The sequence below is a fragment of the Rhea pennata genome, chromosome 6 (assembly GCF_028389875.1).
Source record: "Rhea pennata isolate bPtePen1 chromosome 6, bPtePen1.pri, whole genome shotgun sequence".
NCBI classification, from domain to species: Eukaryota; Metazoa; Chordata; class Aves; order Rheiformes; family Rheidae; genus Rhea; species Rhea pennata.
Window position 1 is genome coordinate 7542933 of NC_084668.1, and position 24577 is coordinate 7567509.

The 24577-nt window shown below is 35.4% G+C and overlaps 1 protein-coding gene across 11 annotated transcripts in view; it reads right to left on the bottom strand.

Moving 5' to 3' along the window:
* Nucleotides 1–4953: 4953 nt before the first annotated feature.
* R3HDM1 (R3H domain containing 1) overlaps nt 4954–24577 on the bottom strand; it is an 81012-nt gene continuing 61388 nt past the window's right edge. For 10 of the 11 annotated variants that reach the window (XM_062578272.1, XM_062578276.1, XM_062578275.1 and 7 more), the window contains 11 exons: nt 23100–23354; nt 22265–22388; nt 17306–17460; nt 16324–16472; nt 13749–13852; nt 13055–13222; nt 10113–10282; nt 9731–9881; nt 8104–8186; nt 7430–7514; nt 4954–6380 (listed from right to left, as the gene is read on the bottom strand). In XM_062578272.1, coding sequence (XP_062434256.1) covers nt 6010–6380; nt 7430–7514; nt 8104–8186; nt 9731–9881; nt 10113–10282; nt 13055–13222; nt 13749–13852; nt 16324–16472; nt 17306–17460; nt 22265–22388; nt 23100–23354 — 1815 coding nt within the window. In that variant the 3' untranslated portion in view covers nt 4954–6009. The remainder of the gene's footprint in view (nt 6381–7429; nt 7515–8103; nt 8187–9730; nt 9882–10112; nt 10283–13054; nt 13223–13748; nt 13853–16323; nt 16473–17305; nt 17461–22264; nt 22389–23099; nt 23355–24577) is intronic. The other variant, XM_062578274.1, reaches the window with a different exon arrangement.

Here is a 24577-nt window from a genome sequence, read left to right on the forward strand (position 1 = left end):
CATAGTCTAGATGGTGTCAATTGAAACAACATACATTTTGCAGAGACAAAAAAGTCAGCTGTTACGTGTAAAGAAGGGCGATACATAAATAACCTTGGGGGGAAAAAAAGGAAAATTGCACATGGATTAAGGTAACTTCTTTTTTTTTTAATAGCAAGTTTGAAAGGCCTGTCCCACATCTGCCTGGCTTTTCAGATTGGTTGTAGTAGCACCTTTGTGTAACATCTGAGGAAACCTCACAGGCCACCTTCAGAGCATCCACTATCGCAAGTGTAAGATTCTTCGGAAGCTATGGAGCCAAGTTTGACTGAAATCACGTCTTGCTCCTGTGAAATTTCAGCTAGTTTAAGAAGACAGACAAATCTGAATTCTGCAGTGATTTTGGAAAGTGATGCAAGAGAGCTTTTTACATTTTTTAAGAGACTTCCCCCCCAACATGCAGATCTACTTGCATTAGAAAGGTAATTATTAGTGAATTACTGCTTTTAATTGGCACTTATCAATGGTCCATTAACCAATCCAAGTATCAGTATAAGCCAAGCAAAAACAGTAAAGAATCTGAGTTAACACATGGAGACAAGCTATCCAGTATCTGTAAATCTGTGTGATGTATTAGCATAGCACATTCAACAGTGCTATTCCTCAGAATAATCTGGAAATAATGAGAGGGACAGGGCTATGCTGCATACTCTCTAACTCTTGCGGTTTTAGATTCAGATTCTCAGTTACCTGAGGTACAAGGACCGAATTAAGAATAAACTCCAACATTAAGCGTTACACAGTAGCACATTTTATTTTTATACTTTGGACTAGTTTTGAAAACATACAGCTATCAGAAACAAACAGATTTTCCTATATAGCTCTTTGGTTTACAGCACTAGTCTCATCTGACATTCAGATTTCTTTCCAGAAATGCAGAAACAGTTCATTGCAGTTGCATGCATCCTATATAATGACTAGGCTCATGTGCATTACCCCTCAGACTGATAAAGGGCGGGGGAAATCAGGAAACACTAAAGTTTGTGTGTCCTGAACCAAATTCTAATGCTGTTTAAACATCTCTAAGATTCACTTTCAACCTGACCAATTTTGACAGAGAGCAAACAGGACAAGCAGGACAGGAAGTCAAGGAGTTACAAGCAGGCTAAAAAATAAACTTTGTTAAATAAGTGGCTGCCAAAGAGTCAGGTCCGAAGTACATTCCTACAAACCTTAATGCACAAGACAGCCTTTGTACTAAAAGAAGGCTCCTGCTTGCTATGATAGGAATATTACCGCTTACATTCTCAAGTCAGCCAAGATGCAACTTCATTTACACTGAACCTTGTATTTAAAGTTTTCAAACTTGAATAGTGACTTTGCCCTGAACTTGCAGAATGAGAGAACTTAGAGACTTAATTTGCAGAAAGTTTGGGAAATTAGGCCCTTTTATGAGTTCTGGTCTACATCTGAAAATTAAAGCTTCCAAAATAAAGTCACATTAACATTCTGCACTTCAAACAATTTTTCATACATGTTGACATCACTGGCCAAAAATACTCCAAAACATTTTAAATGTGAGTAGGATCAAGATTTCAGTGAGTATGGATCTGATCACTGAAAGTTAGACTAATTATTTTAGATAACAATCATCAGGAAGACTGAGCTGTAGAAACATTGAAGGGATTAGAATAAGTCCTTCTTAGCTAGAAATAAAGACTAACATAAAAATTCTAGCTAGAGTAATTTTTCATGACTAACATAAAGGTGGTTTGATCAGTTTTCTCCAAACTTTCGTATAAACATTCTTTGCCTCAAGGCTAAATACAGGAAATAACAGCCCACGCCAATTTTCTTGGGGTGGGGAAGAATCATGGAGCTAAACATATCTTTATAAAAAGACATTAGTTGTGATTTTAATTGTGACTTCCTCCTGAACATTTTTACAAGTTAGTACAAGATTAACTCAAACAACAAAACATCAAGGTTGCTTAAAACAACCAACAGATCAATTAAGCTTTAAGGCACAAGTAAGTGTCAAAGCATGAAAATACAACTATTTATTTCACCTTGAGAGATATGGCTTGCATCAATAGAAAGGAAAAATGATATGGAGCTGCTTGTACAGTGCAAGAGAAGAAAGCTAGTGTTATTGTGAAAGGCATGTTGGGTATGCATGTTGGATATGCATGTACCTTATTTCATTCCTCAAGCTGAACAATTTTTCTCATGCTTTGACAACATTAAATTCTTACTCATGTACCACTGCCCCCATCTGAGTCTTGAAACACAACATAGAGGCCTCTATCTTTTAAAAGCCCAGCAAGATTAGAGATGTTTGCAGGTAGAAACACCTAAGTGCTATAGATTCTTCAGTCTCCACAATGTTACATTTCTTTCTTTGTAGATGATGTAGATGAAATCACAACCAGTGTTTTCCTTTTTACGGCCATCTTCCAAGTCTACATGTGTGGGTGAAAGAAAAGGATTTCAACATTAAAATACAATAAACTTGCTCAGTGAGGAGTTTCAGGCAAGATGAAAGATACATATTATCTACATTTCACTTGATATCAGTTTAGTCTTACTGAAACATAAAGAATATGAGGCTTCAGTTTGGCAGTGTTGAGGAACCCGTCAGCAGATCACTCAAATGTGATGTTAGGATCTGCCTGACTCCAACCTCATGTGCATGTGTCCGAGTACTCCCAGAAAATAGGGTTTAAATTCTTCTTAATTTTGAATGATCATTTTCAGTGTACCAACACAAATAACATTAAGTCTGTTCACAAATTCAGGAAGGCATTTTATGCAGAAAAATATGTAAAAATTAAGTAGTAGCCGCCACCTTTGTACAAGGCGATTACTAAATGTTTTTTTTCTTCCCTTTTCTCTCAGCTTAAGTCATAAGAAAAGCTCCCAAATGAAATGTCTATCACTGTAGTATAATGCAAATCCTCACTTAATTCATTTTGTCATTATTTAAGAATTGCTACAATGTTAAGTAACAAACAGGAAACTCAAGTATGAGAACACCTGAGAATGCAGGTTTTACATATAGTGTCTATTCATGCCATAAAGTACATTTGCTTTCTAGAACATGATCCAAATCTATGAAACAAATCTAATTCTTGGGTTTTTGTATGCAGTCCCTAGGCTTGTGCATTTTAAGGAAGTAAAAAGGGGTAGAAAACTGGTAGGACAGATGAGTAAAAGCCAGGAAAGTACAGCTGGTCCTGGTTAAATGAATTTGGAAGCTCACATCTGATGAAGCCTGCTCATTTCTTACAGACAGTACCAAATGCAACAAAAATCAGGAATGAACAAAAGAATATAGAGCAAAAATTGATTAGTTTTTGTGCCCACTTTTGACATCAGTGGCACTTGACGCTTGAAGTCCCGTGAATATCTTCAAGTCGCACAGCAGCATGCCCAGATCAAAAATGTAACTGTCCCTATTTATAAATAAAATATAAACAAATAAAAGATGCTAATAAATGGTAACTTGCCAGTAGGAATAGTATTCCAGCAAGTAATTATCAGATTCAAGATTAGAATACAAATAACCTGCTAAGGGATATAATTTTTTCTCCTCTGGCAACTTACTCTCCGATTTACAACTTACTTGTTAAGAATTAAATACTTACTGGGTGCTGTTTATAATCACTGCATTCATTCCCTCCTTTTGCTTGGATTGTTTCTGTTTTCTCCATGCTTACCTCTCTCATTAAGTCTTCTTCTTTGGTTGTTACAGGAAAGCTTATTAAAAGCAGTAAGTCATGCAGCATCATCTGGAAATGCTCGATGTTCTATTTTCTTAGGTCATTCAAAATAGATGGAAACTGTTCACTATTGATTCCGTTTTCCATCAGAAATCTTATCCTGGAGTTTGTTAGCCACAGGAGGCAGCTGCCTCTAGGGCTTGTGAACAACTGTCATTACAGACCTTTTAGTCTGCTAATGACTTTTACAGAACTAAAACCATAATCTTGAACTGGTGCTGGAACCTGGCAAGAGGGAATGATGGAGCCTGTGCATTGATAACAATTTTCTCTCTATTTATAGTAGTCAGAGGAGGGGAATATTATAATCTGCATAGCCTGGGGTTTGGATCGTCTTTCGTCATTGATACAGTGAGCTACAGCAATTCAACTGGAGGTGGAAGTCTCTCAGGTAGGATTCTTAAATTAAGTAACTGCAAGTGAACATAAATGCTACGTGTCCTTTTAGCAAAAGGAAAAAGGATAAATAGATTTGTCTTTTGAACAGGGAGTTGACACTGAACCTTTTACTTCTGCTTCATCAGAGCATCTAAGTGCCAAGTTTAACTTTAGTCATGTAAATACCTGCCACTGCAGCATTTTGCAGAATCAAGTCTCATCTGCCTGATTCATTAGGCTGCAGCATTCCCAAGCATATCCTTTTCTTCTGAGAATTTTGATTCTGCTTATATCATATTAAGCATGTAAGAATGAAACATGCTTAGGACAGTTGTTGCCACTTCACATGTTTGGTTGTCAGAACTTCTATTATAAAATATTAAAATTAATGCTAGTTTGGGCAACTGAAATTGTATTTTCCTGTCTAAAATATGCATTTTAAACATAACTTACACTAAGTTTCTGGCTTACTGAAGTTACAAAGTATCTTTTACTAAGCTACAGCTGCAGTTGTCTGAGTTGTCTACACAGCAAGTCAGAACGTGATAAAAATAAGAAACAGAGGCAGCCCCTTATAATCTATGATCAATTTCTTTCTCTTTTAAACCTGTATAGAGGAACATTTAAAAATGTTAAAGGAGAGGATAACTTAAATAAATACTTCAATAAGAGGAACATAGCAGTTCTTTGAAAAGTTCTAACTAATATTTACAGTATTTAAGTTTTCTTTATCTCACATTTATAGGGATCCTAACCCTTCAGTACTTGTTCATCCAGAAGACTCCTAGAAGTTTAAACAAGTGCACTGAAAAAGTTTGTGTTTGTAAACATTTATTTTCTTGAACTGAAAAAGGCTTGCATCAGCACACATTGTACAGCCTTGCAAATTACACAGAAATTGAAAAAAGGTTTCTTGTCTCATTTGTATGTGCAATGAATCTTTTGATGTCCAGTGATCCTCTGCAAATGATGAAAACTTAAACCATTAAAGAGGGTTCCAGCACTTATCAAACACAATTATCTTAGCGTGAAAAAGAAGAGGAAGATCCATACTGGTGGGAACACAATTAAAGTGCAAATGTTTTGTCACTTGTGAAGATACATTTTAGTTTCTTCACACTTTTGCTAAAAAGAACGAATATTAAAATGTGATTCCGTGAACATTCTTTGTAATCTATTCATATTCCCCTTTATATACTTGTTAAAGTTGTTGGATCAGAACAAATCCTTCAAGGGTACACACACACACACACACACTTGTAATTTCTTTTGACATTGCTTGGATGAATCTCAAAAGAAAACAACATCTAAGGAGTTAACTAGCTACTAAAATGACATTGTTAAAAAAAACACACACAAGAGGAGAAGAACAGGTTAACTTAAAGATTTGGGGTAGTTTCCTAGAAAACAGCGTGTAATTCCTTGAAAATGGTTCTCTTCCCCCACACCTGCTCCCTTAGGTTCCTGTCTTGGAAAGGATAGCTCTGTGCTGGCAGTGAAAAGGGATTATAAAATACAAATCTGAACATGGGTATTTGTTACGAACATTTGCTGTACAATAGAACTTTGGATCTGATACAAGAATTCAGAAATATAAAACAAAACTACTATAAAAGTAGGGGGCATTTTAACAGCATTCCTTATAGAAAGCTGCCTTTTTGTCTCAAAGATGATTGCTTGCTATTGTCTGGGATTAACTCTGTAGTTTTTTTCTTCATCTTGCTGGATCACTGGGTTATTCTTCAACGGGTAATATGACAAAACATCCCAGGAGTCTCTATGAAGAGAACAGAAACCCCGTAACATCAAGCCAATCAAGGAGAGAAGGACATGGAAGTAGAAAAGGCTGAGTGTCCACTGATGTTAACTGCTACTGAGAACTAGCCCTTTCCAGAATGTGAAAGTCGTAGTGCTTCTTGCTTGTTCTCAGCCTGAACTTGTTAACTGAGGTACTACTTTGTTTCTTCAATGCGTTTTGAGCAGCTGTCATTGTAGGGAACGTAGCTAGAACCGTGTAAGTGGAGGCCAAGTCACTAGGTTTGGATGGCTCAGTGTTCACATTACTATCTCCACTGCCACAGTGACGACGATGGTGCTGCTGCTGCTGTGTTTGTAGACGCTGGGAATCTCTTAGCCACCGAATCTTGGCACCAACTTTAAACAGTTCTCCAAATAATTTTTCTGCTTCCATACGAGTTATTCCTTCTGGTAGTTCAGTAATTTCTAAAACTTTTCCCACAACTGAAACAAGAAGAATATTAAAATTGTTCATTGTTCCTAAGATACACAAAACACAATGGAAAATGAGTAAATATTCCCCCTCCCCCTGCTCCAGTTAGCTTATGTCAAATACACAGGCATTCCATTTCTGGTGCTTTAGAGAACCTTTTGCTTTCACACTTAGTACCACTTAAAGCTACAAGCATACAAACAAAAGCTAAGAACACAAACTTGAAAAAGGCCCTTCAAAAGAAAAAAGGAAAAAAAAAGTGTACACCTAATCTTGCAGGTTTGAGAACTCACACTACCATCTGACATATCGCTCTGACAGAAGACTAGTCTATTTTCTCTGTCTTGCCAAAAAATTGTTAGAAAAAGCTGACTTAACATTCTGCAAAAAGCATTTGCAACAAATTTTTTTCCAGTAAAGATCCAAAGATAGCACATGTCAAGTTTAATTTGTATGACATTTCTACCAACTTCAACGAGCTGTAGGTACTCTACTCAGAGGAACTACAGAGCTCAGCATTTTACAATCTGAACAAAATTTTCCTTACTGGGTAATATGCCTTTTCACCAGTAGACACATTGTCACATTTTTGGGAGCCAAAATGTGGTCTATGTATAATTTCAAGTATCATGTAAGTAAAAGGAAGTGAGAGTTCTGTATATTTAATACAATATTAGAAAATGGTTTTGGTATCGACTCAAGTCCAGTAAACTAACAACCCTTTTTCTTCCAGTGCTGTTTAATCCTTGTCTTTTCTAGTCCTTCCCCCAGCCCTCAAAATGACACCTTTCTCCAATAAACACCTTCTTTCCCTCTCTCTCCTGATCAAGTCTTCACCTCCATCCTTATCTTTCCAGGGTTTGCCTTGTCCATTTCTGTCTGATTACTCTTCATTCTTGCCCATTTTTCACCTATGCTTCTCCTGTTACACCCCCAGACTATCACCACATGAGATAATCAAAAAACAAAAGAGACACTACCACACCCTACATACATGTCAGCTGTTCTGTTCTGATTAATCCATTCTGCTGGAGGACTGGGTCAATCAGCAATTCTATACCTGGTTCTCCAGCACCAAGATCTGCTGAAGCAGCCTTCTTTGCTGGCTTCTTTCCCCTGTTCCCATGTCTGTTTCCAGGCTGACACTGCAGAGATGGATATAAATCATATCAATGACAATGCATCAGTATGGAAAATTTCAGGATTAGCTCAGTGAGAGATGGTACAGAAGAATGTCTGGAAAGTAATCTGCAGTGCAATGGCACAGAAAAGAATTTTGGGTCTAGTATTAGTTTTGGAGTTTAACAAATGTGCAATCAGGCATGTTCAATCCATAACTTCATTAGCAAAACAAAGAATTATTTCTTTAGAAATACCCATTTTTTATTTTTTGAAGTTGTTACTCAAATAAAGAAAACCCTTTAGTTTTGCACACATTCTAATTCTTTAGAACTGTTGATCCAAAAAGTTCCTAATCTACATTGTGACTTGTATTTTCTTTTGCAGGTTGAAATTTAGGTTAAGAAAAGCTAATTTTCAGAATAATGATTTTCACCTTTTTTAAAACAAAAACAATAGGAAGAATCAATACAGAATAAGATGTTATTGAAAAGCAGCCATCTTCCAATCAATTACATTTCTAATACAATAATATATTGCCTTGTTCATGGTTATTACAGCAGCAGTCCTGAATTGTTCTCTTCAGTGCTGCCAGGAAATTGCTCTCTTTCATACCTGTTGGCTTGTTACTTGTCCACGTAACAAAGATGGAGGATTGTATTGCAGGGGCTGGCCAAGCAATGGGTATCTGGCATCTCCTTAAAGAGAGAGGCAATTAGAATTTTTTTCTTGTAATATGAAATCTTCCTCTAAATTTTCTTAAGCTGTGTACCTTACACAGAAGAGAAAGCAGAGTGATTATGTATGAAGTAGTGCATTTGGCTAGGCTAAGAGTAAGATTTGGCATGACTAAATAAGCGTTTCAGAAAGTAATGGTAGGCATATGCAAGTCATGAACCGTTCATATAAGGTGAAAGCAAGAAGCTTTAAGCTTGTACCATTTAAAGTAAAACTGAAAAACTTGATTTTTTTTTCTTCTCTGCAGTCTTATCTATGTTCCCGTTATTTCAAAATGAGCTTAATAAAGCTAAAGTTCCTCTCAATGTACTATTTTAACCATTTGCATGGTGATAGTTCTGATGAGCGCCAGTTTCATTTTTACATTCCACAAGGCAACTGAAAAGAAATTTGTAATAATCACAAGAGATTAAGAAAGTTGAGAAAGAAAATTTGAAACTTTATAACAGATGATCTGGAATTTTTGCAGTAAGAATGGAACACAGCAATTACGTAAAGACTATGAAAGCAATTATGTAAAGATTATGCAGGACAAAAGACAAAATAAGGTTTTCTTTATCAATAAGGAAGATGTAAAAAATTATTTTTCCTATAATTTTACTTTACTTTCTTTCACTTAGACATTTCAGTAAAAATAGACCCATTAGGTTTGAACTTAGGAACTGTATTGGAATATCTTTGGTCAGTCACAAAAATTTTTTTTTTTGTGTGTGTGTGTGTGTGTGTGTGTGTGTGTGTGTGTTTTCTTTTTTTAAAGCATTTGTTTGTATAAAACATCAATTTTCACATCTCTGAAAATTCTATCTGCTGTTCTATTACTACTGTGGCAGCAGAGGCCTGATAACCTTGCAGAAGGAATTTCTTACATCTTTGGGTTAGAGAGCCCAGAAAGATAATAGAACTATTTATTACTATTTGAAATAGCAGCAGTATTGGCTAGGGGTTCCAGCCCCATTATGATAGCGTTCTAGAAAGGAATGAATTCACCCCTAAGTAGAGGTTTTATTCAGTGCACCATCAAAAAACAAGTTTGGCAGAAGGTTTATCTTAACATCTCTTTTCTGTAGCCTTTCCCTCAAGGAAATACATCTACCTGATGTATTAAGATCAGCTAGTCCTCACATTATTTATCTTTGTACTTCTTAAATAGCATCCTTTTTAACAGTGTTATGTAGAGTTCTTGATTTATAGTTAAAACTTAATAAAATATTTGATATAATTTTGCTTTAAAGATTTACAACGCAGAAGTGAGGAATTCCACACGTGAGAGAGCTAGTGAGTTATAAAAGCTCTCCCAATAATAATAAGATCAAAGCTTTGGAGTATATGGGAGTTGGTATTAGTGCAGAAAGATAAGGCTGAATTTTTACATAGTAAAGAGTGCCCAATTCTGATCCCGCTTCAAAAGCATTAAAACTCAACCCATTTATCAGAGAGTCTTCATATAAATTATATTAAAAAAATTCAACTAGAAAACACACATTTTAGTTAACTGAGAATATACCTTGTCCAGGGACAAAAGGTCTAGAAAACTGGGGCACAATAGAAAGAGGTGTTAAAGTGGGACGGATGTTCTTCATATTTGATAGCTGAGCTGGTGCTGGTGATTGGACCGGTGAGGTGACAGGACTACCTAGTTGAGGACTATGCTGCAACTACAATAAAGATAATGCCAACAAGTTAGTGTTTAAAAAACTATATACATTTTGTTGAATGAGCTAAACAATACCTCCACCATTCAAACACAGGAAGCAAAGTTAAAATAGCTATAAGTAAACACTATCAGAAAAAAACTTATTCCCCCCAAAAGAACTTAGAAGATAATGCAAAGATGCAATTTATGTAAATCATAATCCATCCTATAAAGCAAAACAAAAAGCTTATACCTGTGTGGCACTGTCTAAAGTGCTAAATTCTGTGGACTTCTGCACCCTTTGATGATCACAGTAATATTTATTGTGTTTCCACTGCGGAGGTGAATGGTTCCGAGGCTGGGGATTGTTAGGTATATTTAGTTGCATCATTACTACTCCTCCACCTGGTGGTGGTGCTACTGCTACAACACAAGAAACATGTAGGATATTGTTAGTTCATCATATATTTCAGTTTTCATTTTAGCAGAACAGAGGTGAATTAAAAAGGCAAGTTACATAATGAGCATTTTGCAACATTTATTGCTGAATACTAGAAAACTAGGGCAGTATCTTCTGTATGGTGACATTTCTACTATTAGACAAGTCGTTGACAGATAGCACAGAAGGCTTCCCAGAATTTAAAAATGTAAGTGGAACCATTGAAACTCTTAATTGAGAATATTTCTGAAACAAATTATTCCATTTAACTGTAGCTGAAAGTAGTTAACATTCACATTAGAGTGATGTATCAAAGAACAGGTCATATTGAGTAAAGATAAGCAGTATTTAAAAATAAAAATTATGCAATGTTTCATGATAAGCAGCAATATAGACTCAAAAATTTTTTCTCCAACATGATACCACATATTAGAAAGACCTAGAATTGTTCTTTACAGTAAAGAATTAATTATTCTTTATAGTAATCATTCTTTACAGGCTAAGCCTCATTTACAGGTTGTTTCTATAGATGATCATTTTTCTGGGCAAAGACTGCAAATTGATCTCTTATCCTGTACTACTTTGTTACTGTGGTAGCAACAGAAGTTCCCAAGTTAGGGGAGAAAAGCCAAACAGCCAGCGTTGTTCCAAAGGTTTTACGTGAGGAGCTACAACAAGAGGCTGCATGCAAGAAGCTGCTTCCCTCTTTTGACTTGGCTCATCGTAGACAATTTCTGTCATGTCCTGTTTACTTTTAATTGGTTGTTTGCCATTTCCCTTCTCATTTAGCCACTAACTCTTTACATCATTTCTCTGAAACCATGATTAAAATATGTGGTTTAAAAATCATTTAATCACCCACCTTTAAAGAGGGATGAGCCTACAATCTAATCTCACTACCCAGTACATTTTGGGATGCAGGTCAGATACAAGATGAATGCATTTTTTAAATTGTTTTGTTTTGTTTTTCAAATAGGCTATTCTTTTCACTACCTCTACACTCCACAAAAAGAAACAATCTGACTCCTTAGGAAAGCAAGCCAAACAACAAAAATGTAGAATAACAAATGCTCATTCTGTTAAACCTACATTACCTTTTGTAAATTGTATTCTGAAATATTTACCAGATCTGTTGTTATTTCATTTATTTTGATAAATACTGTAATGCTTTCACATCTATGCTCCCTTTGTAATCAAGTATCAGAAAAATCTTTTCAATGGTGATAAAGTACTACTAGTGTGTTATGGATGGAAATGAAAGAATCAGATACCTGGCCAACTTTAGCAGATAATATAAATTAAAGAGTCCTTGTTGTTCTGTCCCCACAAGAGCCAGATTGTGAATGTTTCTATTTTGTTGCATGCCAAAATAAAAGCTATCTATATTTATGGGTATCTCCTATAATAATATCTATAACAGTTTCCAAATGGCAAAGGCATAAATTAGCATAACATGTATATGTAAACCTGAGATATACCAGGCAAACATCTGTATATACATGTTATATTTTGCACAAGAAAACTGTTTTAATTTTAAGTATTCATAATATCTGTATTTTATGAATATTATAAAATATGTATTTATATCTGCTTATAATAGTTTAATATTTTATTCTACAACACTCAGCATACTACTGTTTTGGGCCTTTTTTCCTCCGTTCTGTGACATCTGAACACCCAATAAAAATGCTTGCCTTTCAAAATCATCTACAGTATCATTTCTTAAAACAATCAAAAATCCCATTACTGTCACAACCTGAAAATGCTGTTTAAACTGCAAAAAGAAGTTTGTACATCCAGAAAGACTGGTTTGTTTTATCCCCACTAGTTCCACAGCATTTCAATAAATGGAATTCTTTTCTTAAGCATGCTGATGAAATGAAGCCTCACAGAAGGCATAAGTCAGTTTGCAGACACTTCATCATCAGTCAAAATGCATGAGAAAGGAAACTCAGAAGAAATCATAAAAGGCTCCCAGATAAAGAGCCTCCCATAAAAGGCTCTAAATTTTCAAAACAATAAATTTAACAAATTTGAATCAAGCCTTCAAAACTGCCTAAAGCTATAATTATCAGGACAGATTATGACAGGGTGGAAGAATAAACTATAGCAAGACCAAATTTTAGATATCATGAAATGACAGTCTTCAAGAACTACAGCCAAAGAAACTTCAAGGAAAATGGAAACAAGCCTCTGCATCAACTAAAATATACTGCTAAAAGGTCAGCTACCTTGGCATTTAACTGCATGTTATCTATCTACTAATAAACAGGCTATAAAAATACCTTAAAAGATAAACGTTCGTAAGAAAAATCCCATTTATAGTGGAATATAGGTCACTGACCCAGGGTTGTTTAATCTACTGGTTGCTTGCAAAACACAGAGATAGAAATATTTGAGATTACAACTTTTTGGACAACCCAGCTTCTAATGCATCAAATTTCCTATCTGTAAAATAAGGACAGAACCAATACGATCTAGGATTGTTTTATAACCTCCTTGTTTAGAGTCTAACCCTAATGCCTTATATTTCCTGAGCAGTCTGTTAATTACATACGAGTTGCAGCTAGTAATTCACAGGATGTAGGCATTCGGGTACTAGCACTTATAAACAGTTTGTGGATAAAACATTCTGAAACTGGTTCAGAACAAGTATTTGTACAGATGGCACTCATGTCACAATTCTATCAGCCAGGAATAATTCACAACAGATTTCTGGACAGAATGGCTTGCAAGAAAATCCTAATAAAATATACCTTTTATTGGCTGCATGATGGAAAGACCAGTGGGCGAACTTTTACAGGATGAGGATGAAGACACTATGCTGTAGTGCACAATGGAAGCAGCCTGTTGGGGCTTTGATTTTGATGAAGGTGGTAATAATGTAGGAGGTGATGGCTTCTGACTTGAATGGTTGTTATAAACTATGGAAGTAAAAGCAGTAAATAAGGCTAACATTTAAAAAACAAAAAACAAACAAAACACACCACACCACTTAAATTTAATTTCCCCTTCCAGCAGGTCCAAAAAGCTACTTCTCCTCTCTATCCTCTACCAAAGAGATATTTAAAATTTTCACTCTTCTTCCCAGGAAGTCTTAGTGGGGAAAGAAGGAAAGAAAAAAAAGATAAAAGAAAAAGAAAACCATATATTCTACTCCTAGTTTATTCAGATGAATCATCTTAAATGCTTTTTCTGCAGAGCAGCCAGGTACACTGCTTCCACAATGATTTTTGCTTTTGCTATCATATGCAAACCCATATCTCGAATTTTTCAAACCTGTGTCACTATTTAGAAGATGCAAGTCATTCTCTTGAGTCTGTATTTATTCTCAGATCTATCTTTCTCAACTCACAAGCATAAAAGGAAGGCATTATGATGTATATTACTGAATTTTAAGAAAGTAATTTGAGAGCTTTCAATGATAAATAAATCAAAATTTATTCCAACCTGCACATTGCTGTCCTTGAAGCTGCTGTGAGTTGCATGGTGATGATGTTCTAGGAAACTGTATCTGCTCTGATCCAGGAGGCTGCAAATATCCTACTGATGAACTGTAACAAAAATAAAAAAATGATACCAGATGAGAGCTTATGCAATACTACTACTAGTTTAGCTGCGTTATTCATCTGCACATAGTGCAAGTAATTAAGATTTTGATAACTTTAAATCAATAATCTCCTTCCTTCACCTCCCCCAGAATCTATTTACTTTTTCTTCAGAATAGAAGAAAAAAATGCCTCTTCCTATACCATACCATAACTTACACATTGTGTATACTAGGAAGCTGTACTACTTCATCTATTTTGATACTTTTGTGTAAATAGAGCTATATTGGTATAAAGATATGTAGAATAACAAAAAAAGGAAAAAAAGGACAGTTTATTGACTTGTCCAATTGACCAGAATTAGGTCTCAGTCAGATGATCACCACAGAACTTGCCAGGAGGGTTTCAGCTGCTGTCTCTCAGCTGGAGGCCAGCCCCATGCAGCTGCGCCAGAGCCGACTGCATGGACACACTCAGCTGCCCCAGCACAGAGCCACGCAGCTTAAACAGACAGCCGTGGTGACTGCCTTACCATGGCCTTACTGAATAGATGGTGGGAAAAGAAAAATGACTAGTTGTAGAAGGCTCAAGGAGATGGAACTTTCACATGTTTGTTTCACCTATGAAAAGGATAACTTTAAAAGTTAATTTACACCAGATATTTTTCAAGTATTCAGTGGAAATGACAGACAGCCAAGTTCTCTTACTTTGTAGAAATACACAAGCTCAAGACAACTCTTATACAAGAAATCAGTGAGACATGTAATAAACTTCAGGCATGTGCTTAGAAATATTTTGCTGAATGAGATAGGCTACAAAGCAACAATTTAGATAAAAATTCATATTTCCAGCTGCTGCACTGGTGTTTAACTTTGCAGTTATACAGCTTCCTAGACATATAGTGCATGCGCATTTGTACACAAAGTGGGAACTCCAAAGGCAAGTCTTTCTTCTGAAACATCAATACTGACAGAATATCAAGTTGATGAACTACAGTCAGAATTGTGCCTATAGTAACAAAATGAAGCACAGGATTCTAACAGATAGAATAAACATCCAGCAGGAATGAGAAAAATATTTTTATAACTGCAAACTGTGGGGGAAAAGTATGCATAATTCTCTTGGCCATATCATTTTTACTCATGTCTTCACAGGCAATGTCCTCTCCTTTGTCCCACAGTTCAAGTATATGATTTTTAATTAAAACATGCCCTATTTAAGCAGAGAAAAACCCAGTGAAACTGGAACAGATTATTTCATATCTGCATGTGACATGTGCAGTCTCATACAGCTTCTCATATGTCTACAGAGTTTTCTTTTCAATAGTGACTGAGGGGCTTGAGAATATCCAGTTTCTGCAGAATAGTATTCTGCTTTCGTTGTCAAAGTGGTTCAGCATACCTATTTTGCAGAAGCAAGATACTGTTATTAGCTGTTAGGCTGCTCTGAATTCCAAACAAACATTTCCCTCTTCCAAAGAGAGGGACATTCCAAAGAAAATAAGAGAATAGTAAAAAAAAAAAAAAAAAAAAAAAAAAAAAAAACTGAGATATATACTGACTATGACCTACATATACAAGGAACAAGAATTCAGACTCATTTAAATAGAGGAAGCCATACAGAAACACAACAAATATAAATTAAGTCTCTGCACTTACAAAAGGATGAAGCAGGCTTCATACTGTTGCTGCTTGTTCAACTGCTACAAGCAATGTACAAAAGATGTGCATTTGTAAATCCCAAAAGATTAAGTAAAGGAAAATTTGTGACAAGTAGTAATCCAGATTAATTCTTGTAAATATTTACCTGTTCTCTCATCAATACCCATATCATTAGAATACACAGGGAGGTCTGTGCACATAGACCAACTTGCTGTTACTAAGGTAGACTAAAAAGAGTTACTTTTCAAACAAAACCTGAGCACACAAAAAAATTCTTATACTCATTTCATAGCCAGGTTTGTGCCAGCAGGTTTGATTAGCTACACGGACAAAGTAAGCTAAGCTCCTTCCAGACTATCCTCCAAAAGAGGAAGAAATTAACTGTCTATTTCTGGGGCTCAAATCTCTTTTCTCTATCCCTTCTTTTAGTAGTATCTTTGACAAAAAACAGTGAATAAAGTCAGTCATCTTAAATGTCCTTGTAAAAGCGAATTATAGTAACCAAGGTGTTTCATCAAGGATGTTTAAGAAAGGAATACAAAAAAAAAAAAAAAAAAAAAAAAGATTTAGAACTATATTACAAGAAGCTACTACTGAATATGAGATGGAAATACTGTTTTGCAGTAAACAAGTAAGTACCAATTAAAGTGATATTTGTTATTTCAGTTAACTGCAAAAAATAAATATAAATAGATATTAAAAAAAATGTTTGCAAGTCTACTTTTAAAACACATGCAGCACTACAGCAAATTCTGTCACTTATTACAAGGCAATTGAGCCCCATTGCTGAAGATTAAGAAACAGAGTTAAACACACCTTAAATTATTCTGCTGACTTGATGGAATGACGCTGTAGTAGACTGGCATTCCTGTTGCTGGCAATCCTTGATTTGACTGACTGGGAATTAAAACAGGCTGTTGATATGTCTGCTGGGGCACTGCCTGGGAACCTTGAGGCATGGAAACCTAAAATTGAGAACACATTAAAACTTTTTTCTGCAGATGAAGTTTTTCTTCTACCTCCTGACCATTACTCAAACTATATAGGAATAATAAAAAAAAAAAAAGGTCAAAGCTAAGACACTGAAAAACACGCTATGTTTACTCCTTCTTACCAACGCAACAATCTAACCTAGAATATTACTTATTTGCTAATCTAACTACATACACTATGTTTATTTATATACATAGTCTAACAGGTGAAACTACAGTGAAACTACAATAGAGGTAAAATTTATTTAGCCTTATTCAACAAGGCTTCAGGCTAAGTCTATAATTTGAAGCAATTAAAACAAATCTCAGGGGAGGAGAAAGAAAACAGTATATGCTTTACTGCTAGCAAGGGTGATTGAGGGTGGGGCTGGGGAAGGGGAATTATAATTTGGCATATGACTCCAAGTCTACACACTATATCAATCATTTAAGAAGTACGCATGATGCTATTTTGCTAGAAATATCAGGCAGAAACCCTAAGCCAAGTTACATAATTGCTTCGTATTTCCTTTTATGCAAACGGCAATAGATTTTTTCTGCTTTTTCTTTCTATCCTCTGAATGTGAAGTGCTGCGTTAACTGTGGTTCAACAGGAATGTTAACTTCTGCACTTTTCACAGACTTATTTTTTCACTTCAAGTCTATTTTTTATTTTATATTTTATCCACAAAGTGATCTTTGGTACCTGCTTGCAGCTTTCTCAGTTTACAAAGCAATGCAGTTAAAAAAAAAAAAAAAAAAAAAAGTAATAATATCATCACTCTAAAACCTGCAGAAGTGTGACTGGAAAATTATGAATTACCCACCTGATAAGATGGCACCGAAGGATATGGAACAATCACACCTTGAATTTGATTCCCAGTGTTGTTGTGTTGGCCACTGACTAGATTTTGATTTTGAGATTGCTGAACTCCAACTAAACTCTGGTAGTTTTGTTGCTGGTTAGGCAAAACTTGGTAACCTGAAATTATATATTTAAATCTTATTTTGAAAGAATTGTATCTGAACTCATTTCATACACAGTTGCCTATATCAAAAGGTGTCTGTGGCATCTTCCAAAGGCTTTTTACTTACATTTGCCAACTTTATAAAGGGTTGAATTTACCATAATACAAAAAAGCCAACATAAAAAGTTAGCAGAGTTATTCATTTGGATCTGACTCCAGCATGAAATACAGCATGTACTATTTACAATGCTGCTATCATATGCTTGCAATATTTAGCTACACTGTAGTGAGTTACATGTATCAACACCTTCATTTGTTTGGTGAAAGCTGGAAATCAATTGTCCATTAATAGGCACAAGCCATTTTAGATATTTTGAAATTCTGGTTATGCTAAATTCTACTAGTATCTTTGGTGCCCTAGGGAGGAAAATATTTCAACCGTGATTCAAGACCCAAGCATACTTCATGGAAGTTTGTACAAGGCATGTGTGCAAGTTCTTTTAAAAAGGGTAATTTCTACTGGAGTTTATAATGCTAAATAACAAATGTGAACTGAGAAAAATTCTCCAGCTAAAGCTCATGCTCATCTGCAGATGAAGATATTTTATATTCAAAAATATTTTGAAAAAAGGCTATTAACGATTCTCTCAGCCCGTTAGTGTCCTCTATAACAATTTATTATTGCTTAAATAGGTCTCCAAATGCTATCTTTCAAAAACGGCCTAAACAAAAAACAACAGTTAAGCATGGGACAAAGAGGACATGAAATCTGTGCATTTATTGGAGTCTTGCCATTCCTGCTCTCATTTTTAAGCACCTAATAGCTAGACTATCAAAACCACACACAGATCACAGGCAAAAAAAATTTTTTTTGTTATATTCTATCACACATATACATGCTTAACTATTTATCACTTCAGCAAAACCCATAAATACCAGTGTTTCTGAGACAAAGCCAGCTATCACTCGAACAACACAACTGGGCTTGACAAGACTGTGTGGCACAGACGGGCAGGAAGAGTTTGTATTTAACTTGGACACATTCACATTCTATTAAGCTTGATATCCCATGTGCTCTCTGCCTTGGTATTGAACTGTATTTTAATAAAACAAATACAGTTGCAAAAACTCTGATTAAAAAAAAAAAAGCTTTCTTTGTTTTCCAAATTATTGATGTTAACTTTTTTTTTTTATTAAAGAAAAAAAACCCAAACGTTCCATGTGTACAACAAGCATCATGAATTAAAGTTTCATCTGGTTGTCACTTCATACAAATAGCAACAATGAAGTCTAACTAATATAATTAAATATTGGCTTCAGAAAATTAAAGGGAAGAAAATTCATTTTATTAAGAGATCTATTCATTAGAAACACACACCACCACATATAAATATTTTCAAAACATTACAAATTCAGAATGCATACTTGAATCAGGATTAGTAATCTGATTCTTTTTAATAACCTAAGTTTGACCTGTGTACAAATCACTCCTCCATTTCTCAGATATATATAATAAACAAAATGTTTAAACATGCTTTGTTACAAAATGATCCTCAGCACCTGAAAAGCAGTCTAATGTAGTTGCCACATATGACAGATACAATCAGTAGACCTGCAATCTAAAATTCTCATTTCTCAGGAACTGCAGTATAGCTGTGAATATTTTTCAGCTTCTTCTGGCACTTTCAAAGACAGACGTAATAAATTTTGTAAGCAGTAAGAATTGGGACAAGATAAATTGAGCAAGAAAGTGCCCCACAGAATTCCCAAGAATGCTCTATTTTTAGCTTCAAAACCACCTCTCCATAGAAAGTGGTATGACAGAAAGGTGGTACTCAGCAGAAAAAAAACCACGCATCTGCTATAATAGACTGTCTTATTATACAGAAATACCCTGAAACAGCAGCTACGAAAAGGAGCACGTTTCTTAACATTTACATAGCATAAAATTCAAAATAAATCACTTAATATGACAACGGTTTACCTAGGGATATAGAAATACATTTAATGAATAATACATTAAAATAATTTTTATTCAAGAAACAAAAAGCAAGTTCAACAACTTGGTTAACCTTATATATCTATCAGTAATATTTATATAATTGACAGTTAGGTAGCAGAAGTTAGTTTAACTTTAGCTGAGATTCCTAGAGTAATTGTAGTTCAGAAAATAATTTTTTATTCAGCCTACAGCTGGGTCTCATGGTAAGTGGGCCCTCAGTATCATGAGCCAAAATGCCATTTTCTTAAGGAGACTTTCTCCCATCATCTTTTGGGCAAGCAAAGCATTTTAATAAAAGTCAACCCCTCAAATTATCACACCTGAAACCCCTTTAAAAAGGATGCCAGGAAGCAGCTGAAAAAGAGACCGGTTCACTGTGAGAAATGTACACCTCTCAGACAGTGTTACGGCCCCGAATCCAACAGCTCATACGTAAAGCCAAGTCATTGCACAATATTAATCCAAACATGGCTTCATTTGCCACATTTTCAGAAGTAGTCATCTTTTATCTAAATTTGTGCTTGGAAGTTATTTCATTGTTACTAAGCACTTTATAAGATGAATAAAATCCACAGCTTTTAAGTAATACAATATTTGTTAAATTCTCATTTTTGACCAGACACACTGCTACATTAGCCAGGTAACATGGTGCCTTTTGTCTCAAAAACAGCTGTTGCTAAAAAGTATTAACCATTTTAAATATAGTTTTATGTCAGCTTAACATAAATATTTAAGGTTTATAATGTCTCCAGAGGAAAGATCATTTTCAGTTATATATTCTCATGAGCAGTCCACAGAACTCAGAACATATCACAGAACCTCCCATCTCTAGAAGGCTGGTTCGAACTTGCCTATAAAGAAATGAATGAGATCCAGCAGTGTATGGGTGGCAATTTAGTGATTTCAGATTAAACACTTATATGCAGTTATCAGTAAAGTATCCACCTCTCCAAGTGGTACTAGCTACATGCCGAGTAAGCAACCAGGAATGAAATGGACTTGCTGGCTGAACTACCCTTTCACTAATTAAACATGGTCTCTTGAAGGCAGGATTACAAGTACGAGGTATTACTCTTAAAGTAATAATAAACATTGTCTGCACAGCTGTCTTACTTTCTCCTTACTATCTTATTTTAATTTCTTCTAGGACATAAATGGGGTATTAAATGCTGATGCTTTCCATCACCCTGTCCTTGTTAAAGGCAGTGAAATTCAGGGAAAATGTAAAGAGCTAAAGACATATAAAAAGAAACTTACTTACCTAAGAGTAACTGACTCCTCCCTTTGCATCTTAGTGTTGATGCACCTCCACCCCATGTTTTCAAATTCAGAATTCAGATTCTTTTGGTTAGCTACATATATACACCAGGCTGCCTCTGAATCAGAAGTCCATGCGCTATTTACATAGGGTATCCCCACAAATGGCAAAGTAACCCCAGCTGTGCCTCAACTCTTTGCCATTAAGCAGTTTAGGTATTAAAAATTCTGAGGAAGGAAAGCAGGTTGTAGAACACAGATGGTAACACATCTTTAACACAGATGGATAAAACAACTAGTAAAAAACTAGCAATTTGTTTTTCTTTGAGCAACTGTCAATACACTTTCACTTCTGATGACTGAGAAGTGATGATCTATTATTGCAGGTGCTAACAGTATTTTTACATCCCTGCCATAGTAGGCATCACATCTTGATGATTCTACAGTGAAATAATCCTGCATAAATTTGTGATCTGAGCCCTAAATAACCCACCAAGTGTTGCTGTTATTGGAGTAGTATCCTAGAAGAGTTACAGAAGAGGCAGTTGTCCCTTTTGAGCACTTTTTAATTGGTTACTTCATAGGACAGCTATAAAGAAATTTAGTTAACATTTGTAAGAACTGATCTTTCATCCTATCACTGTAAAACATCCCATAGTCTTGGGGGGGAAGTTAAAGAATCCTTCTTCCTAAAGGAAGCTCAAGAGGACACCTTACACTTAATATACTCAACTAAGGCATGCTATAAAAGTCTTTTTTAAGGATCTCAGCCAAGAGGGCCTCTGAACATCACTTGTTACTTCTGAAAGCTTCGATTGGGACTCAAGATATTACTCAGAAGTAAATTTGCTTCAGGAATGCACATCTTACAGAAAAAGTTGTAAAAATATTTTAATTGCATAGGCCATCAGAATACTAATAGCTATGGTCAAAGCTTTAAGAAAAAAAGGAACAGGAAAGAAAATAGACCAAGAAATAAAGCTTTGGTGACATTCACAAATAATTCAGAAACAGTAGAAAAGTCTACTAAAAACAGAAGAAGCAGAAAACTAATCTTGTAAAATTTTATGTACTGTTCAATACCCAGATACCTTTAATCACAAAGGACAGAAAATTTATTCCATGTTCTTTTCAACTGCAGTCTTAAATAGAATAAAATATCAACAATATCTTCTCTATAATAGTCTTTTCGTCTATTCATGAAACTAAAAACATCTAAAGCCAAGATTTTTTTGTTTAGAATTTTCAGTTAAGGTACATCTCTGAAATGTTACTTCATTAAAAGCTATTATCTTATTTTGTGAGTTGCTAAATTTTTTTTTCAGCTCTACACTGAAAATAAATTATCCTGTAACTTCATGAGCCATTCACATTAATGACTCAAATCGCAAGTTTCGTGAACAACTTACTTCAATTTTTCCACTTCAGTTTAGTTACACAACGCATCCAATACATCCAACTTTTACACAAGATGCAGCAAAATAAGTTTAAAAATCAAGAACTGGAGAAAATGCATATAAGATGCATTCTGTTGAGATGCCGAAAAAGTCCAAACAAACCTGTCTGCTGTCCAGGCTGTGCCAGTGGTTGGTTTTGCTGCATGTTATAATGGACAGAAGTAACAGGTCGATATTGCTGACTGGAGTGTGAATACTGACTGGGGGTACAATAACAAGCTGTCATCTGAAAAAAAAAAAAAAAATTAAGAGGTTCACTATCTGCAACTTTATAGAAGGCAGATATGACAACACTAAAGATCAAAAAGATCCACTTGTGTTTATTCCACATGAACTCCCTTTAATAATTGCTTTTCTTCTGTTCTCATAGAAGAAAAAAGTTCCAATTTACTAAATTCCCCTACATAAACACTGGTGGTATGTTCATGAACTGCATTTAGCAGGCACTGAGCAAAATCAGAGGACGATACCACTGTTAACTAAAGATTGGTGTAAACCAAGTAGCTACTGTAAAGTGGAACCACAGAGGAAAGAGACTAGAGGGAGAGGAGAAAACTAAACAAATGTAGAGAGGTAACCTCAGGCACTTTGGACCAATTTTCTGCAATTAAATATTTTAAATAGCAGAAAGCTGTAAACACAGGAAAAACATGAGGATGTACAAAATTCACAATTGGAAGATTTAAATTTTCACTACTAGTAACAAAACACTCTGAAATTTGCATGCTTTTACCAGCTACAGGTAAATAGTCAAAGTGAGTGATTATTCTTTCCCAAGTAAACTGAAATAATTCATTTCAAAGCACATAAACAAACCAATAAAATGCCCCACTTTGTTTAACAAGAAGTCCCACATCATGCAACAAACTCATTAATGGAACAGCACGATCAAGATGTTAAATATAGCTTTTGGGGAAGGGAAACAGAGCCAGTCTACCTGTGGCACAGGTTGCTGCATATATCCCTGCTGCTGGAGTACCTGCTGATTGACAGGGTGGCCAGATGTAGAGTAGCCTGGAGTAGAAACTGATTGGCCAGAAGGTGGTGGAGCCGCTGCGATGATATAACCAGACTGCTGAGGGGGTTGGAGGACTACAGTGGACTGGAACATAGTGGTGTGAGGTTCAGCTGGATCAGCAGATGGCTGGCGGGCAAGACTCATATGGCTAAATTGCGATCCTAGGTTGTCTTGCTATAATAGTAAAGAAAAAAAAAGTTTCAGATCTGCGTGTCACAAATTACCACGTACCAGCAACAAAGAACAGGAAAGCTGCAGAACACAATGCAGCACAGCAGCAAACTATCATTGGGGGGGGGGGGGGGGGCGCTGACTGGGGGAATGAACACCCACATTCAGACTCTTCACTTCTAGCCTTAAATATTATTATTTGTTTTATTACATTTGCCTCTACTTACTGTAAGAATTAAATTGTCAAAATAAGGTCATAATTTATGTCACTAACATTTTATGATTGGACTCCAGAGGCTGAGTGAAAATACCTAACACCAATTAAAACAATAGAAGGCATTATTATTGCTAAAGTAATTTTTTATTTTAAGAGCTTTAGGCTTTAATTCTGAACAACAAGGTTCATTAGTCTAAATTGGTATCCTACTACAATCCCGATTTCAGGATAAAAAGGAATCTATTCTAGTGGTTACTTATTATCTGTATTTTATTATTATAGTAGTGATGGCAGTAAGCACTGCAGGTGTCCTGTGAAATTCCAAAATTCTATTACTATAGCCCCAAGCACTTCCTCTCCCCTGTTTCCTCCCCCCCCAAGCAATTCAACATAAAACAGACTATCAATATCCTGGAAAATAAGAGTAATCACTAGTATTATATCTTTGCTAATCTGGAATATTTGGTTGACATCTTGAAAGTGGACTCTTCAAACATTCATGAAACTAACAATTTTAAGACTACCTGATCCTCTCTCAGATCACCTGCAGAAGAGAGGACTAAATGCAAGCTCTTTGCTGTGCAAGGAAAGCAATGACTGGCAGAGAAGAGGGGGAAGGAGTGATGTGAAGAATTAAAAAGCAACTTCCACCCTTCCACCTGTTACAGATTACCCAGTTTTGCATTTTGAAGATTTTAGTTCCAAAGCTGGAAATATTAATTACCACTATTAATTACAACTAGAAATATGAATTTTCACCTAAAAAGAGTTTACTTAGAATATATTCTATGGCTTAAAAAAACCCTGTTTGTTTCCATTAGATCAATAATTTAACCTCAATTTTGGTATTTCGTTCTTAAATGAGGCTGATTAACACAACCATAAAGCTTTTCTACATTGATTTCACATTCTGCTTTTCATCATATCTAGGTTTAGGGAGTAAATATCTTTCATATAGACATTTAATTATTATTTAGTACTACCTACAAATATGTCCAAAGGATAAAGC